Below are 19,482 nucleotides of genomic sequence, written 5' to 3'. Positions count from 1 at the left end.
AGTACGCAGTATGTACTGTGTGTAGTATGCAGTAGGCCTCTTTGGCGCCTTTTTTGGTCTTACCGCTAGAGGCGCCGTGGAGTCTACCGTCATTCTGGGTAGCGAAGGCTAATTAGCATGTAACAATGGCTGCCCAAGCGCTAGGATCTGCTTCTGCGGGACCTACGACGAGTCAAGCCGGTTGCAGCTCTTCATTGAGCCGAAGAATGGACGGTGGACCGTGTTGTAAATTTTGGGAAAACCCGGAAATAATCTCTCAGTTGGAAGCTGTTCGCAGTTGGATTGGAAAGCATTATAAAAAGGTTAGCGAGCTAGATAGCTAGAGAGGACCCCATGTATTATGTGGTCACCTGAAGCTTTCTTTGATTTCTTGTACAGGTCTTGCTATTTTTGTGGTTTTGTGATTCTTATTAACGCCTCAAACCGCAAAAGCCTCTTTTATGTGCTGCTATTTTGTCCGTTTGCCTCATATAATAAAGAAATGAGCAGCTAACTCCACAGAAAACGGTCTCAACGTTACTGACAGGGCTGAAGTGACAACATTCATTCTGTGTTCATTTTAGCTTTAAAGTTGTGTTATATCAAAGTCCACAAATTTAACGTTTGAGTCAGTATAAAATAAAATGTCTTATTTGATTTGTAGTTTCCATATGAAACGGTGTAAGCAAATGTTGATGTTAGCAGCATGCTAGCAGCTTTAAGTTTGCACAAGCAGGTTTGTGGTCAAAGGTGTTTGTTTACACGACCTGACTGACACACCCCCCTCTCAATGCCATGCCATTCCTGCCCACTACCCACTGTGTAGGTAACACATACCTTGATGCATCTAAAATCTTAAACTGTTTAAATGTGTAACCCATTCATTAGTACTAGTACAGTATATAGCAAAATCCATTGTAGTGAAAGCTCTTAAACACTTATACAAGTTTAGGCTTCTTTGCAATTTGTTGTGCTATTTTAAAAATATGGTATTTTCCCCCCCCTCATAAGTATGTACAGACTGATGCTCCCTCCAGCAAGTCTCTATCTGGGCTGGTCGTCCAACTGCTGCAGTTTCAGGAAGATTCATTTGGCCGGCGAGCAAATAACCCAAGCTTTACAAAACTTCCAGTGAGTTGCTGCTTTTCCACTTCTTTCTCTGACAAGCCATGCATAAGCACCTTTGTTCCTGTAGATTTACATACATCCCTTTCATTTTCTTACGATTTCGAAGTCAAGGAGGTAGTCATCACCACCACACCCAGATCAGTCATAGCATGAAACCTAGTTTTGCAGAATTATGAGTGAGCAGTTGTTTGATCCGTGTTTCTTTGTCTTCAGGCAAAGTGTTTTCAGGACCTAAGGCCGGGCAGTGCTCTCTGCCATATTCTGGGATCAGTGTACAAGTTCAAGACAGAACAGGGCTGGTAAGTATTATTACTAAACAATGCTGAATGCCATTTTTTAAAAATCTATCATTAATTTGTGGTGTAAGTTTGGAGTTTATGTCCATGAAATTTATGTGAACATTCATTAGGGTTATTGTTATGCCTTTGAAGGTCTCTTATGCTCACCAAGGGTGTGTTATTAGAGTGTAATTATAATTTAAAATAACTGTTTTCAGTATTATTATATTTTAAAGTATAATTTATTCTTGTGATGCAAAGCTAAATTTTCTGCAGGCATTACTCCAGTTTTCAGTGTCCCACGAATGTTCAGAAATCATTCTAATATGCTGATTTGCTGCTCAAGAAACTTTTCTTATTATTATCAATGTTGAAAACAGTTGTGCTGCTGATTTTTTTTTTTTGTGAAATCAAATAGATGAATAGGAAGTTCAAAAGAGCAGAAGATCTTTTGTAACATTGTAAATGCCTTTACTGTCACTTTTGATCAATTTAATGCATCCCTGCTGAACAAAAAAACCCTACTGAGCCCAATCTTTTCAACAGTAATGTATATATGAATTTTAAATATGATGTAATGATATTAAAATTAACTAAACTATGATGTAAGATTTTGGTCATCATGCAGCCCACTGCTTACGGTAAAAGTAAACAGTTTCTGTAAAAGGTGATGTCAGACTTATCTCATCCACTCTGTGATCTTTTAATTTTTTTTATTAAAGGAGACGCTTTGATCTACAGAACCCATCCAGAGTGGATCGCAATGTAGAGATGTTCATCTCTGTGGAGAAAACTCTGATACAGGTATTAGTTCCCAGATCTTTTGTGAAGACACATCTTGAGCATGTCTATGTGTGGTGCAGTATCTGATCTGTGTGTTCTGTTTGTGCTAGAATAACTTATTAAGCAGACCTGTGGTGTACCTGTCCCCTGATCTTGAGCAGAAGCAAGCACTAAAACTTAAAGACATTGTTGTGCGACACCAGGTCAGTGGAAAAATAAAAGGGAATATATCCAGTACACACCAGACACTTCAGATGGGTATTTAGAATAATTTTGTAGTCCAGTACTCAGACACATAAAATGTGACATATATGCATGCATATATGCTGTTTCAGAGCTAATTTAAACCTATTATTTTTATCTGAAAATGAATGAGTTAATAAACTAGTTAATTACTTGTGCACATCAGTTATATGTACATTATTGGTTACTGTATACACAGTTATTTTGCTTGCATTTTCAGGGCACAGTGACAGAGGACAAGTCACAAGCCACCCACCAAATTTACCCATCACCCTCCACAGCAGATGAAGGTGTGTTTTAATGTTTTGTGTCTTTCTGCACCATGGTATATCTGTGGAAATGTTCACATCTGTGAATATAATGTTTACTGCTGGGTCTTTTCCAGAAGATTGGCTTAGGCCAGTCATGCGATTGGATCGGCAAGTGATGGTGCATTGGGGCATGTGTCCAGACAGGTAGAAAATACATCACACTGACATTTGCAGATGTGCTGTAAATGTTGGGGTTAGTAAATACTATTTTTTGCTCTGTTTACAGTATATTCTTTCATATTTACTTTTTTCAGTTACGACTCGCTTATATCAGCAAGTGATGTCGATGGAGAAGTGGAGGAACCTCCCAACCCAGACAGGTGCTGGAAGGTGAAAAAATCCTTTTAGTATTAATACCCTGAGTTCCGTCAACTAAAAATAACCTGTCATCTTGTCTGTTGTTGGGTTTCAACAATGACTAAAATATTAAGATGGGCTTTTATTTGAAGTGATAAGATAAGGATATCTACTTAAATGCCAGTTTCCTTTCTCAGGTTAATGCCAAATGGATTCTTGACACAGACACATATAATGAGTGGATGAATGACGAGGACTATGAGATTGACGAGAATGGGAATAGTATGAGTTTCAGACGGCGTATTTACCAAAGCACAGAGGTATGTTTATCTAACTGTTAATTAAAAAAAAAAAAATGTTTAGTTTGTAGTTGCTGTTGGTTTAGAGTTTTGTTTTTATTTTAAAATATTTTTTTATTTTCTCACAAGGAACAGAAACCTGTGAAGAAACGGCGGCGCTCCCCGTCTCCACCGTCCTCTGAGTCTAAGAAGAAAGGAGGAAAGAAAAGGTTACATTTCTTACTTTTTGGTCACTGTTATGTGACACTTTTCACCAATACAAAAGGTTAATGCTGGAAATCACTATAGCTTTTTTTCTCTGAAAGAGTGAATCAAACTCTGTAGTTTAAGGTGAAATTGTATTTGATTCTTATTAACATTTAATTTGGTACAATCCAATAGCTCAGGTGTGTATAAAAGGCGTGGCCAACCAGAGGAGGTGGAGCCAGAGGAAGACCTCACAAAAGATATGGAGGATCCCACGCCTGTCCCTAACATGGAGGAAGTCATTCTGCCTAAAAATGGTAAGTTTCTTTCTGTTAAGTGCTTATGTTGATGTTGGGAGTGTAACACATTATTTATTTCTCATTGGCTGCAGTTAACCTAAAAAAAGACAGTGAAAACACTCCAGTCAAAGGAGGCATTATGGCTGATTTAGGTAAGTTTGTTTGTGGAATTCACTGTTTAGTGAATCATGATCTGTTTGTATTTCAGTAATAATCTTGAGTATCTATGTTTTTCGCAGATGACCAGGATGAGGACCTGCTTTCTGGTGTCAGAGTAAGTCTAGCTAAACAAAACTGTAGGTGCACATCCCAAAAAACGTCAGACCAAAGTGCATGACCAAAATCTCCAGCATAGTAGTAGTGGAAATAAAAGTTTGAACCCTTACGGGTCTTCATCAGGTAGACCCTTTCAACCGTGAGTTAATCTGTCTGGTTGCTTTGTGTTCAACCTAACACAGAATCTACATCCAGAACCCAGTTATAGTCAAGTTCCAGTTTCAAGAAGCCCTAGCTCACAATATCTACCATGTGCTTTAAATATTTAAGTTCTGACCTATTGTGTGTGTAGGATGAGGAGGAGCAGAGGGAGTTCGGCCGTGGGATGGAGGGGGAGGAGAGTGCCACAGAGCAAACGCATCACATCATTGTGCCCACCTATGCCTCCTGGTTCGACTACAACTGGTGAGGGTTTAACTATACAGGCGTGCAGATTACGCCAAATCACATTCTCACTTTTACAGTACACAGGTGTCAGATTGAAGGCATAGTGCTCTGAACATAAGCAGGCACTTACTATTCTTATACTTTTTTTTTTGTTGTTGTTTTGTTTTTTTTTGTATGAGGAGTAAAACCTGTTTTTTTTTTTTTTTGTGCGCTAGTATTCATCAGATAGAGAGACGAGCTCTGCCTGAGTTCTTCAATGGGAAGAATAAGTCCAAGACACCAGAAATGTAAGTCAATGTTTATGCATATGCATACAGTTGAGGTCAAAACTTTGTAGAATCAACTGCAAAATGTTTATTATTTGACTAAAATAAGATGGATCGTATGAAATGCATGTTATTTTTTGTTTAGTACTGACCTGAATAAGATATTTCACATAAAAGAAGTTTACCTATTGTCCACAAGAGAAAATAATAGTTGAATTAATAAAAATGACCCCGTTCAAAAGTTTACATACACTTGATCCTTAATACTGTGTTCTTACCTGAATGAGTCCTTTGTTTGTCCTGAAGTTAAACTACCTGCTGTTCTTCAGAAAAATTTTTCAGGTCCCACAAATTCTTTGTTTTTTTTCAGCATTTTTGTGTATTTGATCCCTTCCAACAATGAGGGACTTTTTGAATTTGAAGATCAGGGTAAATGTTATAATGTAACTTATTTTGTCTTGTGGGAAACATGTAAGTGTATTCTGAGGGGCAGTACTAAATGAAAATATATGATATTTAGGCTAAACAAGAAAAATGTACACATCTTCATTCTGTTAAAAAGTTTACACCCCAGCTCTTAATGCATCATTTTTTCTTCTGAAGCATCAGTGAGCATTTGAACCTTCTGTAATAGTTGCATATCTGAGTCCTTCAGTTGTCCTCAGTGTGAAAAGATGGATCTCAATATCATGCAGGCATTGTTGGAAAGGGTTCAAATACATAAAAATGCTGAAAAACCTTTTTTCAAAAATTTGAGGGACCTGAAGGATTTTTCTGAAGAATAGTGTGCAGTTTAACTGTTCAGGACAAACAAGGGACTCATGAATAACTATCACTAAACAAAAAAAAATGCACATTATACACAGAAAAAAAACAGCTGTTGATCATTTAGGTAACAACACAGTATTAAGAGTCAAGCGTATGTAATGTTTTGAACGGGTAATTTTTATAAATTCAACTATTTCTCTTGTGGACTACATGTAAGCGTCTTTTATGTGAAAAATCTCATTCAGGTCAGTACTAAATAAAAAATAACATGCATTTTGTATGATCTCTCTTATTTTGGAAAAATAATTAACATTTTGTAGATTCTGCAGGGTGTATATAAACTTGCGACCTCAACTGTACATACAAATACTATTTATATCAGATTCATCATCCTGAACTCTCAGTAAACATGTTCACATTTTGTTTGTAGATATCTTGCATACCGCAACTTCATGATTGATACATACCGACTAAACCCTCAGGAGTATCTGACCTCAACCTCCTGTAGACGAAACCTGACAGGAGATGTGTGTGCACTTATAAGGTGTGTATATTCACTTATACCCACGTAATTGATACTGGTTCAATTTGTAATTCATTTACAAACCTGCTTGTGTGCATTTTAGGGTTCATTCATTTTTGGAGCAGTGGGGTTTGATCAACTATCAGGTAGATGCAGAAAGTCGACCCCTCCCCATGGGCCCACCCCCAACACCACACTTTAACGTTCTTACAGACGCACCGTCTGGACTCGTCCCACTACAGCACAGACCCTTACAGGTAATACAGAAGTACATTGACATTACATTGGCAAACAAAATTTGTGCTTTAAATGATTACAGTTTGCCATTTGTGTCACAAAATAAACCCCAGCAGGGTTTTACTGTGCCTTTTCTTTCTTATTACTTGCATATTTACTGTATCAAATAAAGGGGTGTAAAATATAGATTTGAGTTGAAAACAGCTTGGAACAATTATACAGTTCAGCGATCATTATAAAAATGTTTAATTAATTTGATTTTTTTTGTGTGTCTGTGTGTGTTTGAAGGTTTCAGCTTCTCAGCATATGTTACATTTCCCAGAGAAATTGAGAGAAAAACCATCTGACCTGCAAAACTTTGGTCTACGGACTGATATTTATGCTAAGAAACATCCAAAGGTAAAAACAACAAACAATTTTAGTAATATTTATCTTTTAAGAACATTTTAGATCTATTTGTGCATTGAAATTTAGCAACTGAATACTGTGTGTTTTACTTTTTTTTTTTTTGTTTTCTTTCATCTTTTAGAGTAAAGGTGCAAGTGCTGGAAGAGAATGGACAGAACAGGAAACACTCTTGCTTTTGGAGGTAAGCCAGTCAACAAAATTTTGAAAGCATTAATACTCAGGAGTCTTCAGCAGCAGTATTGCAGGGGGTTGCCAGTTTATTTTTTTTATTTTTTTCATCTCAAGCAAATAATGATTACAGTGTTGTTGTTTTGTTTTGTTTTGTTTTGTTTTGTTTGTTTGTTTTGCCCAAAGTTAAAATCCTAAAAATCCAGCAATTTTTTTTTATTGTCTATCTCACATTCAAATGTATTTTGTATTGTAATGTTTAGGTGAAGTAAAAAACGTAAAGTATATGGCTGTACTTTGGGATTGGTAAGAATTTCAATGTTTTAAGGAAATCTCTACTGCTCATCAAGGCTGCATTTTATTTGATCAAAATGCAGAACAAAACTGTAATGCTGTGAAATTTTATTAGAATAACTGTCTTGTATTTTATATGTACTTTAAAATAACATTTATTTCTGTGATGCAAAGCAGAATTTTCAGCATCATTACTCCAGTCTTCAGTGTCACGTTCCTTCAGAAATCAGTCTAATGTGCTAATTTATTATCAATGTTAGAAACAGTTATGCTGCTTAATACTGCTGTGATGCTTTTTTTAAGAATTCTTTGAATAAAGTTAAAAAGTACAGCATTTATTTTAGACATCTTTTCTAACAATACAAATCTTCACTAGCACTTTTTATCAGTTTAACACATTCTTGCTGAATAAAAGTATTAATTTCTATCCAAAAAAGAAAGAAAAATGTACTGACACCAAACTTTTGAACAGTACTAGTGTATATTGTTAAAAAGATTTCTATTTTAAATAAATGCTGTTCTTTTTAATGTTTTAAAAGAATCCTGAAAAAAAAAAAAATACACTGAAGACTGGAGTAATGACTGAAGGAAATTCAGCTTTGCATCACAGCAATAAATTATATTTTAAAGTATATTAAAATAAAACAATTTTAAATTGGAATTATATTTCACAATATTACTATTTTTTTCTGTATTTTTGATCAAATAAATGCAGCCTTTATGAGTATAGGAAACTTCTTAAAAACGTTACAGATCTTACTGATCCCAAACCTTTGGACAGCAGTGTATATTTTATGCAATAATGATTAAAAATGGTATAAAATGCAATGCTTAATTTTATACAGTATGTAATGTGGAGTACCTGCTCTGGCTGTGTCCCCAAGGGGTTCTTGGCCTGAAAAGGTTGTGATTATTTGTTGTTTTTGTATGCCATATCTATCTTTTCAGGCTTTGGAGATGTATAAAGATGACTGGAATAAGGTATCAGAGCATGTAGGCAGTCGCACACAGGACGATTGTATTCTTCATTTCTTACGGTTGCCCATAGAGGACCCGTACCTAGAGAACTCTGAAGCCTCAATGGGTCCTCTTGCCTATCAGCCTGTCCCCTTCAGCCAGTCAGGGAACCCTGTAATGAGCACTGTTGCTTTCCTTGCATCCGTGGTTGACCCTCGAGTGGCCTCTGCAGCTGCCAAGGCAGCTTTAGGTGAGAGTTAGTCTTTTAGACTGTGTGCTGGTTTGAAGATATATGTGGTAAGAGAAAATATGTATGTAATGTTTGAACTGTCTTTCAGAGGAATTCTCAAGAGCAAGAGAAGAGGCCCCACCAGAGATATTCACTGCCAGCTTTCACAAAGCACAGAGAGTCGGGCATAATTTAGATCCGGCCTTTACACTCCAAACGGCCAGCATTGCAGGACTTGATCCTGACCATTCAGAAAAGACTGGTACTCATCTCACTTTTTTTTTTTGTGTTTGTTTTTTTTTTTTTTTTTTTTTTTTTTTTTTTTAATGTAGTCACGGGATAAAAAACCTCACTCTTTGAATTCACTTTTCAAATGCATGATAAAACTGGATACAAGCAACTGCATGTCTCTCCCAAGCTTAACAAATTACCTGAGTTTATAGTTTTTTTATTATAGAAATTAATACTATGATTATAGAAATTAATACCCAAAAATGAAAATTCTGTCATTAAAAGAGAAGTCCACTTCCAAAACAAAGATTCACATATAATATACTCACCCCCTTGTCATCCAAGAAATAAAGAAATTATGTTTTTTGAGGAAATCATTTCAGGATTGTTCTCCATATAATGGACTGATATGGTGCCCCGATTTTGAACTTCCAAAATGCAGTTTAAATGCGGCTTCAAACGATCCCAAATGTGGTTGTACACGAGTCCAGCTGAGGAAGAAGGGTCTTATCTAGAGAAGCGATCGGTTATTTTCATTAAAAAAATACAATTTAAATGCTCTTTAATCTCAAACGCTCGTCTTGTCTTGCTCTCCCTGAACTCTGTATATTCTGGCTCAAGACAGTTAGGATATGTCAAAAAACTTCAATCGTATTTTCTCCCTCAACTTCAAAAATCATTTCAAAATCATCCTACATCACAGCATAAGTACCGAACCAGTCTTGGCAAAGTGAACATGCAAAGAAGATCGAACACCCTTAACAAAAAAGGTAAAACAGTGATATAAGATGATTTTGAAGTTGAGGGAGAATATGAGATGGGAGTTTTTCGACATACACTAACTGTCACGAATTGGAAAAAACAGTCCAGGCAAAGTCAGACAAGACGAGCGTTTGACATTAAAAAGTATGTAAATTGTATTATTTTTATTAAAATAACTGATCGTTTCGCTAGAAAAGACCCTTCTTTCTCAGCTGGGATCGTTCAAAATCGGGGCACCATAGCAATCCATTATAAGGACAGTTGAATTTTTGTGAGAAGTAACCAGTAACTATAACTAATTACGTTTTTAAAGTAACATGCCCAACACTGCACACAAACTATTTTAACAATGTCCTTTACGATATTTCTGGGCCTTTAACATGCCAGTTGCTTTGATGTCTATTCAGGGTCAGAAAGCTCTCAGATTTCATCAAAAATATCTTAATTTGTGTTCTGAATATGAACAAAGGTCTTACGGGTTTGGAATGACATGAGGGTGAGTAATTAATGACAAAATCTTCATTTTTAGGTGAACTATCCCTTTAATAATATTTCCCAATATTTTTGGTTTTTGCTGTATTTTTAACCCAATAAATGCTGCCTTGTTGAGCATGAGAGACTTCTTTCATAAACATTAAAAAAGGCTTATGGACCCCAAACTGTTGAATGGTTTTACATGTTAAAACCATTTTAGTCATTAAAAAATTATTTAAATGGCCATACTTAAAGTATCCAGGGGAGGGCAGTAAGTGAAAGAATATTTTAATCATGTTTAATGTCATTTAAACAGTTATCTTATGTGGCTTCAGTACAACCAGTATTATATAATAATATTTATGATCAACCTTGGGATTTTGACTAATATATGGTTCTCTTTTTTTTGTTTAAGATGGGAGTGGTATAGAAGCTATGAACACTGAATATGAGCAGCATGAAAAGGTATGAGCAGCTTCTTCAGACATGAGAATCATCCATTGTGATGTTTTATGATCTTGTATCAAAATTTGTTACAAGTGTTATTGATTGTCACTGAGTCTATGCTGTCTGTTGTAGCTTGAGGGTGACAGCATCTTGGGAGAGGGAGAGCGTGTGAAGAATGAGGAGAAAGAAGAGAGTGAAGGAGAGAGGGGAGAGGAGAGCACAGCAGGTCAGAGGATCACAGATGCTCTGCATATTAAATCTCTTTGCATTGATTCACCTTGATTTAACACGTTGCTGCTATAATGATAAATATTTATTCTTAGTTGCACTTGAATGTCGTGTGACGGCTTGGGTACACCAAAGCTGTGTTCAAAGTAGTAAACTTCTAAACTACTCTGACTGCATTTGAAAGGCATTCGGTATGCATAATATTCAAATTTTCAGGATGCACGCAATGCCCAGTTGACCTAGCATTTTCTCCATGCACTGTGCTTTTAGCTTTTGTATAAAAAACAAAATATGTAATTACAAAAAAGTGACCGTGTAGCACTTACCATCCACAAAGCTTACCATTTTAATATATTCTTAAAACATAATGTTTTTATAAGGTGTTAAAGCTGAATTTTCAACAGCCATTACTCCAGTCTTCAGTGTCACATGATCCTGCAGAAGTGCAATATTTGAATTTAGTGCTCAAGAAACATTTCTTACTATTGTTTTTGAAAACAATGCTTTTTTTGGTTTTGATTCTTTGATAACATTCAAACAAAACAATTATTTGAAATAGAAACCAATCTATATGTCACTTTTTGATCAATTTAATGCATCTTTGCTGAATAAGGTTTTCAAAAAAAATCTTACTGACCCCAAATCTTTTGTTTCTCACTCACTATTAGACAAGTAGTGAAAAAATGAGTAGTCATGTAGTCCCTACTGTATTTCTTCATCTTTCAACCTCTTTGTATGTCTATCCAGAGGAGAGTTTTGACATGAGCCTTACCCAAGGGGACGGGGAGGAGATGAAGAGGAGGGTGGAGCTTGAGCTGGTGGAGGGAAACATCGCCACAGCTGCTGCTGCAGCACTGGCCTCTGCAGCTACCAAAGCAAAGGTGGATGTCAAACCTCTGTCCTTGCAACTGCTCCCATGACCATTAATAGTGATATAAAAGCCATTCATCTGAACTTACTCCTCTCTTTCTTCCTCTTCTGTCCCTCTAGCACTTGGCTGCAGTAGAAGAGAGGAAAATTAAATCTCTAGTGGCTCTGCTTGTTGAGACTCAGATGAAAAAATTGGAGATCAAACTAAGACACTTTGAAGAGCTGGAGACCATTATGGATCGAGAAAAAGAGGCTGTGAGTTACAGTGCCTTGTTCAAACAAGATCTGGCATCTTTACAAGACTCCAAGAAACTTTTGAGAGCATATTCAATTATTTTTCAGTGCAAGAATGTTTTACAACCTGCATCTTAAAGGAGAAGTTCACTTTCAGAACAAAAATGTACAGATAATTTACTCACCCCCTTGTCATCCAAGATGTTCATGTCTTTCTTTCTTCAAACATAAGAAAACATGTTTCTTGAGGAAAACATTCCAGAATTTTTCTCCATATAGTGGACTTAAATGGTGCCGCCAAGTTTGAACTTCCAAAATGCAGGTAAATGCAGCTTCAAATGGCTCTAAATGATACCAGCCGAGGAAGAAGGGTCTTATCTAGCGAAACGATCTGTCTTTTTTTACACTTTTTAACATGCGCATGCCTAGTCTGTATAATCCGGATCAATATGTTAAAAAACTCTTCTTTTGATTTTTGCATGTTCACTTCGTAAACACTGGGTCGATACTTCTGCAACGATGTAAGATGATTTTGAAGAAAACGAGATGGGAGTTTTTCGACATACTGTACCGTATTGAACCAGAAAAAAACTGAGTTCACGCGGACTTAGACAAGACGAGCATTTAAGTTTAAAAAGTATATCAATTGTCAATTTGTTTTGAAAATGACTGATTGTTTCATTAGATAAGACCCTTCTTCCTCAGCTGGGATTGTTTAGAGCCATTTGAAGCTGCATTTAAACTGCATTTTAGAAGTTCAAACTTGGGGGGCACCATTTAAGTCCACTATATGGAGATAAATTCTAAAATGTTTTCCTCAAGGAAACATAATTTCATATCGACTGAAGAAAGACTCGAACATCTTGGATAACAAGGGGGTGAGTAAATTTTCTATAAGTTTTTGTTCTGGAAGTGAACTTTTCCTTTAAAGGGATAGTTCACACCCAAAAATGAAAATTCTGTCATTACTCACCCTCATGTTGTTCCAAACCAGATAATTAACAAATTAAGATATTTTTGATGAAATCCAAGAGCTTTCTGACCTTGAATAGACAGCAATGCAACTGAAACTGAACAGTTTTATGGCCCAGAAAGGTAGTAAGAACATCGAAAAAAATGGTCCATTTGACATCAGTGGTTCAACCTTAATTTTCTGAAGCTACGAGAGTACTTTTTGTGCACAAACGAAAATAACTATTTCATTCAACAGTTTCTTCTCTTCCATGTTAGTCTTTTATATATTTCATCAAAAATATCTTAATTTCTGTTCTGAAGATGATCGAAGGTCCTACGGGTTTTGCACGACATGAGGGTGAGTAATTAATGACAATTTTCATTTTTTGGAGAACTAACCCTTTAACTGCCATTGATATATTTTCAGAAAATTATTTGTACTGAATAATACATTTTCATAATATCTTAAAAGGGATAGTTCACCTAAAAATGAAAATCTGTTATTATGTTCTTCCAAACCCGTATGGCTTCATTTTGTTTTTTTTATTAAAACAGAGAAAGATCTTGCTGACGGCTAACTGCAATTTTAATATACATACTTGAACTTCATTTGATATCTGTCTGTTGTAGCTGGAGCAGCAGAGACAGCAGTTATTGTCGGAGAGGCAGAACTTCCATCTGGAGCAGGTGAAATATGCTGAGATGAAGGCACGACAGAATGTGGAACAGCAACAACAACCGGTAGCCACACAGAGCAGCAGTACTACAGCATACAACCCTCTTCACCACGGTACACTCTCATACACATCACACTCAACCCTTTTGTCTCATGCACACTCGTTTACTTACTAATTGTATGGTTTTCGCATCCCACTCAGGTCGTTCGGTAGGCAGTGGTGGTACTGGACAGGTCATGGGTGCTCGGCACTCCGGAGCTCCCAATGGCATGTGTGAGTAACACATGCCTCAACTCAAATGCTGATCAACACCGGTGCAGTGTTCAAATAATTTTGAATCTGGCTGGTTTTTATTTTCTTTCCAACTCAGACCAAGCTCCTCCGTCCTCACAGACTGATGGGGCCGCACCCATGTAACGTCTTCATCGCCTTAAGACCCAAACCCAGCAAGATGACATGAAGAACACGGTCACATCAAAACCCACATTCACCTCTACAATAGCACTTCTTCTGTGTATATTAAATATTTTTTAAACATTAATGCTGGCATATAAGGGTAAGATTTGAGGCTTTTCGTTGCCATATCTGTCTGTACTTAATGTTTGTAGATCTGTTTTTGTATTGCCACCAAGTACTAAAACATTTGTTTTAGTACAAATAAATCTTTTATATGAAGTTATAACTTCTTGAGTGAGCTCATGTATTGAAGAGTTTACTTTAGAAGGTTTTCTAATACTTTTGTTTTGTTTTTTTTTATTTAGTAGCTTATTCTCATGCATTTAATTTGATATTTGATACAACTATTTCAGCAGTCAACTGTTCTTAACTATGAAGAAAACTGGGCTGCGCCACTACTTGATCTGTTCCAGATGTATTTTTAACAGCTTTAATTTTTAAAAGAAACTCTTAGATCACAGGTCACTCTAGTGCACAAGGTTTGGGAAAAGCTCTTTTCCATACATGAGAGTAAATGGATATGGGAGCTGTGAGCTCATAAATGAGATTTGAGAGCTACAGGCTGCAGGAGAAGATCTTCAGCAAAAACACACTTATTGTATGGAAAAGAGCAACTTCATTTTGCCTTAAAATAGTGCCCTGTGTAAAATAGTGCACTGAAGACAGAGTCACAAGTTTGGAACAACATCAAGTTGAGTACATAATTATAATTTTAGGGTGAACTGTCCCTTTCTAAACCTAAAATGAAAACTGAAGACATAAATGAAAAGCTAATTCTAAATATTAATAAATGCTAAAATTTTACTTATGAAGTACTAAAATAAACCAAAAAGAAAATTGCTAAATTACTAAAACTTAATACGCAAACTGAAAATATTTAAATCTAATTCTAAAGATCATAAATATAATTTATCCAACTTTTTCCTCAACGTGAAAGTAAGCCTGAGTGAGACTTATGGTTCATTATCCGCTATAAGGAAATAACGAGAAGAATAACAGTGTTCAGTAAACGGTAAAACTGTTAGCTCTAAAAACCAATGTGCAATTAAGATTAAGTAATTAAGATAATACATTATAATAATATGGTAAGTTGTGCTGTCAAATGATTAATCGTGATCAATCGCATCCAAAATAAAAGTTTTTGTTTACATAATATATGTGTATACTGTGTGTATATTTAGTATAAATTTAGTATATATTAGTAAAGTATTTTGAAAATATTTACATGTATTTATATGTATATTCATGTACTTGATATTATGTTTAAATGTACTTAATTTATAAACAACATTTTTCTTAAATATATACATGCATATGTGTGTATTTATTATACAGAATAAATATACACAGTATACACATGTAAACAATAACTTTTATTTTGGATGCGATTACTCGCGATTAATCGATTTGACAACACTAGGCGCGTTTCCATTAACCTTCAAGATGCGCAAATTTAAATTGCAAATTGAAAATAAGACTAATGGAAACAGGTCAATTTCGCAAAAAATCCCACATATCGCAAAAAAGTTTTGAGGTGGTTTTACAGGCAATTTGAAAAAGGAATATTTCGCAAAACTGCAATGGAAACGGCTTTTTCGCATTTACAGGTCACATGGCACGTGTAAAAAAAAATCATTTGATCCCCTTTTCCAATCAAATAAAGTCAAAATCCGTCCAAATCACAGCAAAATCTGTTGCCATGACTTCGCGAGAGGAACAAATTACATTTTAGTCGCATAACATCGGTTAATGGAAATGTTGTCATTTCGCAATGCTTTTTTATTGACATTTATAAAATATCGCCAAAGTTTTGCACAACGTTTTTTCTGTAATGGAAACGCGCCTACTGAGACACTAATTTGCACTATCAAGCAGCAAAACTAGCTGTTTTGTATAGCTAAAAATATCTGGAGACCAGAAGCCACACCCATAAAAAAATACAAACGGCCACGCCCATTCGTATAGGAAGAAAAATGTGGAAAAATTTTATAAAATACTAATAATACTGTTTTTTCTCTTTGACCGAGGATAATTTCCACAGATGGCACTGATTTTAGAAAAAAACTAGCTGAGGAGTGTCCCTCCCCTCTACACAATGTTTGCTTCTGTTTGGACTGGCGTTTATGGGTGACCCAATTTCAGACGCTTTGTTCGAGGAGCCGTTTTGTACCTTATTTCAAAAGTGTTAATTCAATTCTTTATAATGACAATTTCTATGTCAATATTTTATATTTAAATGAACGTAAGTGCATTTGGGGATGGTAGGTTTTGAATATTTACTTATGAGGTGATTGACTCTTCAATGATTTTATAATTATGCCATGACACAAATTGTGTCGGTAAGGAGGCGCATGCGCAGATGACTTCACATCAACCGTGAGTTCGACTGGCATATAAAACTCGCTGCGGGCTGTGAGCGCCGTTAAGTGTGTGCGCACGGAGTCCGCTGGAATTAGCCTACTGTAGTCAGCGGGAGTGTGCAAATAGTACCGAAACTCTGCGCTTCCTTAGTGGACGCCTGATACTGGCTCTCATTACCAGTGAGGCACATTTAACTGTTTTGGCATCTTGTTGGAGTTGGATAAGAAGAGATGACGGGTCCCTAGCGACGCTAAGGGTGGCCTGAATCTCAACCAAAGAGGAATAACAACTGAAGACAACATCCGAAGTTGGCATGAAGTAGCGCGCTTCGTAACGCATTCAATCTGAGGAGATTTATGTCCAGGATTATTGCTCAGATTCTCTAAAATATATCCTGTAGCACTGTAGCGTAAATAGAAGATCCACCTGGTTCATTTTGAAGTGTTTTGGAAGACAGTTTGTGTCATCATGAACTCCAGGCGCACGTTGTTTTCAGCAGGTTGGGAGTCACTGGTGCTGTCCAGCGTCCTGCTTCTTTACATCGCTCCTTTGTGTGTTAATGGTGAGTATATTTTCGTTCCTGTTGTTGTTGTTATTACACAATCTTTGTAAATGCCTGTCTTTCTTACGTTTAACAGAGACCTTCATAGTTCGTTTCTTTAACCTGTTGGAGCTTTTTGAGAGAAATAACGTACAAATAGTGCACATTTTAAACAAAAACCTAATCGATTTTAAAAATGTCGCCAAGCCATGTTTACATGTGAATCAACTTTAACTTATGTAATAAACTGTTAGCGCAATTACTTGAGAAAGCTCTAACGAAAGTCGTTTAAAAATGTACGAGAGAAAATTTAGTAAGCGCAGCCTCATTCTTAAGTCTTTTTTCTTCACTTTAGTGGCTTTTTAAAATAAATATTTTAATTGCATTTAATAGTTTATGTAGTAATTCATGGCTAATCTTGGACCAAATAATTTACGCGATTTTTTTCATTATGTATAAAACGTGTATTATTTATGCTAGACTGTATAATAGAAACGACCATATAAAAGTTTTACTTGTGTCTTGCTTAAAAAATACTTATGGCTTTTCTTACACGTTTCTTTTAAGCTGTGTTTGATGCTTCAGTTTATGTTCAAATAATGCACGTATTTGTAGAATAAGGTAGGGAGATGACATCATTTATCATGATATGAGTAATTTTTAGTGCTGTCAAGCCATTAATAGATATCCAATATTTTTCAACTCATTTTGACCAATAGCCACTGCCAAAACTGATATATTTTCTTTTGTTTGGAAATGACACCAAGTCTCTCCTGGGTGGAAATAAGCAAATTTATTTTGGTTAGTTTTTAACAAGAAGTTGTTAGAATTAAATAAACAATAATTAAGTTGTTTTATAATGAAAGTACATTGAAGCTTTGAAAAAACTATAAATAAACTATATATCAATTGCTGCATTTTTGTTGTTGTTTTATTTTCCCCAGAAAAATGCAGTGGTAACCTTAAAATTTTATTTTAAGATTTAACGTTTGTAGATGGCCTAAAGCAAAAGAGTTGTAAAAATTCTGAAAATCTTTTAGAGCTCAAAATTTGTTTAAACATGTTACACATTAATGAATAAATCAGTATATGTAAAATTATTTAATTAACAAGTGTCATGTTTTTTTTTTTAATGGCTTCTGACCTTTAAGTCAAAACATTCTTATGATTTTATCAACATCAATTACTGCTTTATTTAATCAGAAACACATTGTAAATGTTATTTGTGTATTTTACTTTAATTTTATTAGAAGTAGACCAACAGCGCCCCCTAAGGAATTAAAATTCCTTAACGAAAGGGCCTTAGAACCCAGGGGAGGCTGCCGCTGCTGATGCTGCGTGCTATTACTGTTTACTCTATCACACACTGAAGGCGTCATTCTGTACATGCATTTTCTCAGATTAAATGCAACGATCCAAAACAGTGAATCTAATCATCATTCAGGCAAAACTTTGATCACTCACACACCCCTGAGCATATTTGAGTTATTCCTCTTATCGACTGGACGTTATTTTTCATACTGGGCCAATGCCGATATTAACATTTAAAACCATTAACGGCCGATTCTGATACCAGTCTGATAATATTGTGCATCCCTAATTGACACATGTTTTTACTGCATCTGCTATCGGGGCGGCATATCTTATAGCGCTAATACGGTTTTAACTGCCGTGAAACAGTGTTTTATGTGTTAACGCGATATATCTATAGCTTAATTCTGAGCCTGTTGGCTTGCCATGAAACTTCTAGTCTCTCTGATAACACATGCATATAGCAAAATGCTACTGATTGCATTTCAGTTGCTTAAAATCACTTGTTTTTAAACTGCAATGTACAAGCAAAGTTTTTGTGACCATGTGGCACTGTCACGTGAGCGTGTAACCACGATAGAGACCATAGTCCAAAATCCCTACCAGTTAACACATTTCTACTGTTTAATCGTGTCTACCAGTATATCACCCACCAATAGAATAAGGGGGTGACAGTTTATTCACTGACCAAATTTAGGTCATATCAAAAAATTTGTTGCTGAGCAACAGCACCTGAAGACTAGGTCAATAGGCTTTGCTGCATGAGTACCAAACTGACCTGCATCACACTACTGTTGCCCCAGCCTAACTAATGACTGTGTAAAGCGGGCAACTATTATTTGCATAAGAAGCTTTAAAGGTTCCACTTAGCTGAACCTCTGACCTCTTGGCCGACTTCCCAAAGTCTATGTATTATTGCATCATTGACTCTTCAGTGACATGAATCTTTCATCAACACAGGACGTTAGCGGGCTCTGCTGCTAAAACTGAACTAAGCACTTATAACGGCCTTATAAAAGCAATTCAAAACATTAATTTTGAAGGAAAGGAAAGTGAAAGAGTATGGTGACCCATACTCAGAATTTATGCTCTGCATTTAACACATCCAAGTGCACACACAGTAGAAAATAGTGAACAAGCACCTGGGCAGCCATATTGCTATCACTGCAGCACCCAGGGAGCTGTTAGGGGTTCAGAGCTTTGCTCAAGGGACTCAGCTCAGTCATAGTATTGAGGGTGGAAAAAGCACTGGTTATTTACTCCCTACACCTTCAATCCCTGCCAGACCTGGGACTCAAACCCAAACCCCTAACCATTAGGCCACGGTTGCCTTTTGCTTTTTGCTTTTTGCTTTTTGCTTTGAGTTTGCTCTCTTTGTAGGGGTAGGAACATGTAAATGGTGCAGTTGATCCGACATGTTGCTGGAATTATTAATTAACTCACTTTCTGATAAATGATAATTGACAGTATTACTTAGCCATAGACTGCAGAAGGTGGGCTTTAAAGATGATTTTTTTGATGGTTTACAGTGGCTGATAAGTATGATATTGCACTATTTAGTTTAAATAGCATGCATAATATGCTCTCAGTATCCCCACTGAATGTTTTATTTTCATTATT

At 36.0% G+C, this 19,482-nt stretch overlaps 2 protein-coding genes across 5 annotated transcripts in view; both read left to right on the top strand.

Annotated features, from left to right (window-relative positions):
• The first annotated feature begins 61 nt into the window (after positions 1-61).
• smarcc1b (SWI/SNF related, matrix associated, actin dependent regulator of chromatin, subfamily c, member 1b) lies at positions 62-13,869 on the top strand. Of its 2 annotated transcripts, none has more exons than XM_051137458.1 (28): positions 62-302; positions 991-1,110; positions 1,321-1,406; positions 2,108-2,189; positions 2,279-2,371; positions 2,632-2,701; positions 2,800-2,866; positions 2,977-3,052; positions 3,217-3,339; positions 3,448-3,527; positions 3,700-3,821; positions 3,896-3,955; positions 4,043-4,077; positions 4,372-4,484; positions 4,682-4,753; positions 5,931-6,044; positions 6,127-6,280; positions 6,549-6,659; positions 6,790-6,849; positions 8,079-8,337; positions 8,426-8,578; positions 10,199-10,248; positions 10,363-10,456; positions 11,206-11,339; positions 11,449-11,583; positions 13,147-13,306; positions 13,395-13,466; positions 13,564-13,869. In XM_051137458.1, the coding sequence occupies exons 1-28, from the start codon at positions 126-128 to the stop codon at positions 13,608-13,610; spliced, it is 2,919 nt and encodes a 972-aa protein (XP_050993415.1). In that variant the 5' UTR covers positions 62-125; the 3' UTR covers positions 13,611-13,869. The 2 variants fall into 2 exon arrangements, with proteins under 2 accessions (XP_050993415.1, XP_050993414.1); XM_051137457.1 differs by having other exon boundaries at positions 63-302; positions 2,797-2,866.
• Positions 13,870-16,024: 2,155 nt separating this feature from the next.
• The window catches only part of cspg5b (chondroitin sulfate proteoglycan 5b), a 32,553-nt gene continuing 29,095 nt past the window's right edge, over positions 16,025-19,482 (top strand). For 2 of the 3 annotated variants that reach the window (XM_051136816.1, XM_051136814.1), the window contains exon 1: positions 16,026-16,572. In XM_051136816.1, the coding sequence (XP_050992773.1) occupies positions 16,479-16,572 (94 nt within the window). In that variant the 5' untranslated portion in view covers positions 16,026-16,478. Of the gene's footprint in view, positions 16,573-19,482 lie in introns of all 3 variants that reach the window. The other variant, XM_051136813.1, reaches the window with a different exon arrangement.

Source organism: Labeo rohita, chromosome 19 (assembly GCF_022985175.1).
Source record: "Labeo rohita strain BAU-BD-2019 chromosome 19, IGBB_LRoh.1.0, whole genome shotgun sequence".
Classification (NCBI taxonomy): Eukaryota; Metazoa; Chordata; class Actinopteri; order Cypriniformes; family Cyprinidae; genus Labeo; species Labeo rohita.
The sequence above is the reverse complement of the archived record's forward strand: the minus strand, read 5'-3'. Positions and strand labels throughout refer to the sequence as shown.

Bases quoted from the DNA above. Each gene is read 5' to 3' on its own strand.
- smarcc1b (XM_051137457.1), top strand. From the start codon at position 126: ATGGCTGCCCAAGCGCTAGGATCTGCTTCTGCGGGACCTACGACGAGT. The intron at 3,053-3,216 runs GTGAAAAAATCC...TTCCTTTCTCAG, and splicing joins ACCCAGACAGGTGCTGGAAG to GTTAATGCCAAATGGATTCT. The intron at 13,307-13,394 runs GTACACTCTCAT...CATCCCACTCAG, and splicing joins ATACAACCCTCTTCACCACG to GTCGTTCGGTAGGCAGTGGT.